This window comes from Carassius auratus, chromosome 7 (assembly GCF_003368295.1).
Source record: "Carassius auratus strain Wakin chromosome 7, ASM336829v1, whole genome shotgun sequence".
NCBI lineage: Eukaryota > Metazoa > Chordata > Actinopteri > Cypriniformes > Cyprinidae > Carassius > Carassius auratus.
Genome location: NC_039249.1, coordinates 26,868,918 through 26,875,031, shown reverse-complemented (window position 1 = coordinate 26,875,031; position 6,114 = coordinate 26,868,918). Strand labels below are relative to the sequence as shown.

Genomic DNA, 6,114 nt, shown 5'->3' with positions numbered 1-6,114 from the left:
AAAATGCAATAAAATCACTCACTGCTCTTGACTGAATTACTTAGTTTTAACAGTCAAACCAAAAATTATTCAGACACCAGATATAATTTTTGATATATATATATATATATATATATATATATATATATATATATATATATATATATATATATATATAGCTAAACTGTAATAATGTGAGAAATGTTGAAGGTGTCTGAATAAATGTAGGTTTGATTGTATATTTCATTTTTACCTTGAAGACTTTCCAGTGCTATTTTACATTTATTTATTTGGTTTGTGTACCTTGACACCTACAAACTTGTAAAAAACTTAAACATTGGTGTGAAACAGGAGTAATGTTGTTTGCACCTTGTGCAATGTGGAATTAGTTTACAGCTTTTTCAGGCACTTTGTGATGCATTTTGGAAACAGGAGATGAGCCCCTTTTCTAATGCACCACCTAGCTTGATAAACCCCTTCTCAAAGACTTACTGTTTGTCAATTTTATTTGGGTAACACACATATTCTGAATGCCTTCGGCAGAATTCAAATGAGTCATTTTAATCTAGATGAATCTAATTTCAAGATCACAGTGAGATTAATCTAGATTAAAAAAAATTAATCTTTGCCCACCACTAATATATATATATCTCAAAAATTATATCTGGTGTCTGAATAATTTTTGGTTTGACTGTTAAAACTACAAAGTAATTCAGTCAAGAGCAGTGAGTGATTTTCATTTTCTTGGATTAACATTACAGCAGCCAGTAGCTAAATTAGGCACGGTCACTTTAAGAGACGATGAAAGCATCTAATATAATACACATCCCATTTTTTTCCTCAACTGTTTACTTTCACTCTATAATAACTGACAGTTTTTTCGAGCATAATTTCCAAGGTGGATATTTTGACATATTTTGTATGTATTTGTTGGCACAAGAGCAAAAATAAGCAAATTCGATGTTCAAGTATTTTGACACTCTTTTCTCTGCGTGAGCCCTGAACACCAGAACACCACGAGTACTGAATTGGGCTCTTTCACATCTTTTTGTTTGTTCAAACTTAGTATTTGTTCGTTCAGGTGCAGGAGGGACTTCGAGGAGAACTTTGCAGAAGAGAGCTCGGTTCAGTGTCACTGTCCGTGATACGCATCTCTCTCTCTCTCTCCGCACCGAACACAGCGTGTGAGTAACTAGCTACTCTGTTCAACTTTTCCGTGTTTTGTGTTTGGATGCTTTAATGTTTAAATAGACAAGCGGTAAGGCTTAAAAACACGTGAAAAAGATAAGTGTTCTTCATATATATATATATATATATATATAAATAATCATCTTTAGGGCAGCTTGAAATCTGCTTTTGAGACATTTGATTAATTCTCTTACTTCTTGTGTAAAAGAGTAAAGACCCAAATATTGCACTCAGTCAAAGCTGTTAGAGAACAAGAAATGCAAGAGAACTTGACAAACCAGGTTATTTTAATATGCGTGAATTTTTAAACCTGTTGAAGCAGGTGACACAGGCGAAACAAGCCGAAAATGTTGGGGACTTTCCTTTATAAAAAATTACTATTCATAACATCAATACATGCTAGTGCAGTTACAGTACAATATCCTGTAGATCACACCTTATATAATGATTTTTGTTGTAGTTTTTTTTTTTTTTTTTTTTTTTTTTTTTTTTTTTATAGCTTAGTGTAACAAATAGGTCCACTTGTTTTTAACAGTCCCTTATGGGATTTGTGTGAAACTCCAGTCAGCCATGAGTTAGTCATTCCTTTTCTCCATTCTTCCATTGAAAAAGTTTCCACTGTCCATATGATTAAAAACAACTGAACCATGTTTCTACAGGCCTGTATGTTTTTGCCTCTGCCAAGACTGTCTTGAGGTCCTTCTTCAGGCATTACAGTACAATGCTAATGTCCAAAGATTGCAAAAGACAGGCTCGAAATGCAAATGCCACATGTTATATGCTCAGTGTGTCAGATTGCAACTACAGCCCTGTAAGTTCTTTAGACTGTCTTGTCCTCCTCTTTTATATCTGTAAAACAACCTTAAAATACATTATGTATACAATTTAAATGGACCAGTTATGTTTTACTATATTCAAAAAAGGAACTTAATAAATCTGTGATCAGTTTCAAATAGGCTAAATGCAGATTTAACATCTTTTTATAATGTAAGGGGCATGATGTTTCAGATTCTAGAGAGCATTTGATTGGACAAATCTGAACAGAAGCTGAAATCAGAAACAAGGACCTTAAGGCTAAAACATTCATATTAAATCCTCTTAAAATACTTCTATTTTGATTTCATGGGAATTTTAACAAACTCTGCACCACAGGGTGCCAGTTCTTTGTACAGAGCATAACATGATGTATTTAACATGAGCATTTTCTTCCAAATGCATTTCAAGTGCCATCAATCACTTGAAGTGCAGCACAGGTGCAGTACCCCACCTCTAAACCCTTTACTCTCTTCATTAAAGCAAATAACTTTTGAAATATCTGGCTTTTTAGATTAGCCTCACACTCACACGAACATCTAATAAGATCAGCTACTTTGAACATCCTTGGCATTTTGCTTGCCACAGTTTTATCACCCATTGTCCATTATCACAGCTGGAGTGTCGTTCCACTGGATAACAGGTTCAAAATTAACACAATTAGCACAAAAAAACAAAGGTTGTAAAGTAGGTTTATATAAATCATCATACTTCAAGACCATAATTATATATTACTAAGCAAATAGATTGATAAAATTACACTTACATTCATTACATTGCCTTGTAAAATACACACCCTGAATGTCACGCAATTAACATCAAAATTCTGATATACATATCGTTTTTGTTCATCTTCAAACATTGCTACTTTACAATACTTGTAGTAATTAGGTCACATTGAATAAAACACAAAAATATGTAATGATTTATGGGAAAATATGGGAATATATTATGTAAATAATGCTACATTTCTCTTTTAAGGTCTTAAGGTTTATATATATATATATATATATATATATATATATGTGTATATATGTGTATATATATATATGTAGTTTTTGACCATGTAGAAAAAAAAGCACCCAGAAAACAATGAAATACCTTAGCTTACCCACTTACTGAGCATTTCAGTGTAAAATATTAGAAACATACTCAAATGTAAATTGAAGAATGTTATCAGGGATGAGGGGTTATGTGAGTTGAACTATCTCTCTGGGTGTGTGGGATTCAGAAGTATTATTGGCCATCAAGGGCCTTACACTTTTCTCAGGGCATTCCCATTTAAACAGCAGTGAGGAATCTGTCATCTGTGAAGAGTACACATCATCAACAAGACGACTCTGCTCCTCAGTGAATGTGTTCTTCCAGTCTCCGACTTTACCTTAAAGATGGGATTGTAGTTTTTAGAAGATAACCTTACTTAGAAAAAATTTGTACTTAAAAGACACTTTTTTTTATTATATCTTGCTGGTTGTCTTTAGAATATTGTTTTGCCTTTTTGAGCTAAAATATCTGTTTCTATTCCACTTTTCAGTATTTCACCATGATACTATATATACCGTAATTCCTCAAATAAAAACCGGTAGTCAAATAAACTCCGGGACTCTTATAGTCGGGGGTGTGGTCAACCCGGACAAAAAAAGTCCGGTCTTACATAAAGGCCGGGGGACAATTTGTGCAGCAGATCCAGATAATGAACGTACACGCCCACTGCCGGAGCATTTCTCGTTCTCGAGTCTCGAGAACCGAGAACCGTTTCTATCAGACGCGTCCAATTCAAGAACCGAGGAGCTGATGATACTGCGCATGTGTGATTCAGCGTGAAGCAGACTGACACACAGAGCATCTGAACCGAACTGATTCTTTTGGAGATTGATTCTGAACTGATTCTGTGCTAATGTTATGATCTCTGTCCACTGGAACGCTATCGCTTTTCATTTAAAACAGGTTATTTAAAACAATTACTTATCAAACAGATGGAATTAGAAATAAAGGCCTGCCTCTAATAAAAGCCTGTTACCATCTGCAGTTCAGGTAAATAAAGGCCCTCTTTAATATTTGAGGAATTACGGTATATATATAACATCAGAAATGATTGTACTAATGATTGAAGCAAACATCTAAAAGGCATTTACATACCTTTCCTCATGAACTTGCCCTTGCTGTGGTCCATGATCTCCTGAGGGATGAGAGTGTAGTTCACCATGGTATTTTCCTTCATGCTATTGAAGCTACAGTGCTTCTGAGCAAGCATCAGCTCATCCTCAGTTAAATTACACTGCAGGAAACGACTCACTTTCTGAACAGACACGTGAAGATCCTGATAATATTGAAAAATTTAAACTGCTTGTTTCAGTTCATCTGTATGTGGTCACCAAATGAGTAAATTCTTATAAAGTCATCCTACCTTACACATTTCCTCATACGTGATGTAAAGAAAGTTGTGGATATCTTTTGTGTGACTTGTCCAGCCGTTGACATGGTCAAACCAAGAGCCATAATGCACTGATTTGGGGGGAATAATCACAATCAATTATTTAAAAAGTTGTAAGGGAAAAGAAAGTGGCTAAAACACAAACTGATAATACTTGTCTATCAACTAACCTGCACCCTTCAGGAAATCATTCAGAAAATCAGAGAAAGTGCCTGGGTCAGGAAGAAAATTGGCCATCTTGTGGAAGTGATAGTATGAAACTAACACATCTTTGAGATTTCTGGCTACATATATAACCTGAGGAAGAGCAAACATTTGTCACTTGCAAGAAAATTCAACAAAGAAGTGATAAAGTCAGTTTGTGATTTGCCCATCTACTCACCTTTGCTTTGGAGTCTTGTAGAGCCTCTGCCAGCAGGTGGTAAGGCAGATGTGTTGTAATAATACGAGGCCCGGTAGAGGCTTTTAGAACATCAACACAGTAGTACTGCTCAAGCCATGGTGCACGGGCCCAGTTGGGCTGAGTTTGGGCAATTGTTGGGTCCCCTTTACCTAAAACTAGAGTGATGATTTCCTGCATCCACGTGGTTCCTAAGAATAAAGCATTGAGGTAAAGTGAAATGAATATGAAGGTGTTTTAATTTCATGCTTGGAAAAAAAAGTAGCTTACCATTTTAATGTAAATACATCACCTAAACAAAAATAAAAGGATCACTTAAGATGACCACAGAAAATCCATTTAATTATTACCTGATTTTGGGTAGGTGACAATTACAGTATCTGTGTCCTGAAATTGGAAGTTGATCGCATAATTCAATGAGTCTTTAGTATGCATGTGCCCAGGAAACATGATGTTGTGAAAAGTTTCCGTGACATCTAGACGAGCCATGTCTGTTTGTGTGCAAATGCAAAAGGAATATAGAACAGACAGTGTGATGATCTGACAACGGTGTTCAACTGTCAGCTTATATAAGAAGAGAAAACAGAAGAAGACGTCAAAGAAGATGACACAAACCAATAAGATGAAAGGGGAAGTACATACGCATGGGAAACAGAAATTACCTGAGAAACCGGTTATCGAGTAAATTCCATGTCAATCCTATGAATTGAGATTTGTTGTTTGCTATAATATATTATTTGCCTAGCAAAGTTTTTTATTTGCATATTATATTATCATCATATGACAATAATGTTGGTAGCCTGGTTTCCCTTTGACGTTGTTCATCTTTGACTTTGAGTCTTTTAAGGTGATCCGTGACAGTTTCATTCAGTAGAAAACTTAAAATACAGTTTGCTTATCTGATGACAAAAATCCATTTAATGAAGGCAATTGTTTATTTCACCTTTGATAGCTGTTTTCAACCCACACAAATGCAATTTATTTAAATTTTACTGAATCAAATGTCTTTCAAAATCTGTTTCTAAAGTCTAAAATGGTTTGTTGATGTGGTCCATTTTAAATTGCAAGTTGTCTGGATCTCATGTGAACATTGTTACATGGATGTGGTAATCATAACCAAAGGCATTAACTTCCTAGAAGTTCAAACCACCAGGAAAATCCTCATATACTGTACATCATGATTGCAGATGTTCAGCTCTGTATAATAACACTAAGTAAATAATATATGTTTTATGTTAAAATATGTTGTTTCAAATGATTAACCATTCGTTTTTAAAGGGGGGGGGGGGGTGAAATGCTA

At 34.9% G+C, this 6,114-nt stretch overlaps 1 protein-coding gene across 2 annotated transcripts; it reads right to left on the bottom strand.

Moving 5' to 3' along the window:
* Positions 1 to 3,010: 3,010 nt before the first annotated feature.
* Positions 3,011 to 5,356, bottom strand: sult5a1 (sulfotransferase family 5A, member 1). 2 transcript variants are annotated; one of them, XM_026266362.1, is made up of 6 exons: positions 5,165 to 5,356; positions 4,797 to 5,005; positions 4,585 to 4,711; positions 4,388 to 4,485; positions 4,120 to 4,300; positions 3,011 to 3,361 (listed from the first exon to the last, which is right to left on the bottom strand). In XM_026266362.1, the coding sequence occupies exons 1-6, from the start codon at positions 5,301 to 5,303 to the stop codon at positions 3,171 to 3,173; spliced, it is 945 nt and encodes a 314-aa protein (XP_026122147.1). In that variant the 5' UTR covers positions 5,304 to 5,356; the 3' UTR covers positions 3,011 to 3,170. The 2 variants fall into 2 exon arrangements, with proteins under 2 accessions (XP_026122147.1, XP_026122148.1); XM_026266363.1 differs by having other exon boundaries at positions 4,120 to 4,279.
* Between the last annotated feature and the right edge of the window lie 758 nt (positions 5,357 to 6,114).

Coding starts and splice junctions, on each gene's coding strand:
- sult5a1 (XM_026266362.1), bottom strand. CDS start 5,303: ATGGCTCGTCTAGATGTCACGGAAACTTTTCACAACATCATGTTTCCT. Junction 4,486..4,584: donor TGATTTCCTGAAGGGTGCAG/GTTAGTTGATAG, acceptor CCCCCAAATCAG/TGCATTATGGCTCTTGGTTT. Junction 3,362..4,119: donor GGGCAAGTTCATGAGGAAAG/GTATGTAAATGC, acceptor CCCATCTTTAAG/GTAAAGTCGGAGACTGGAAG.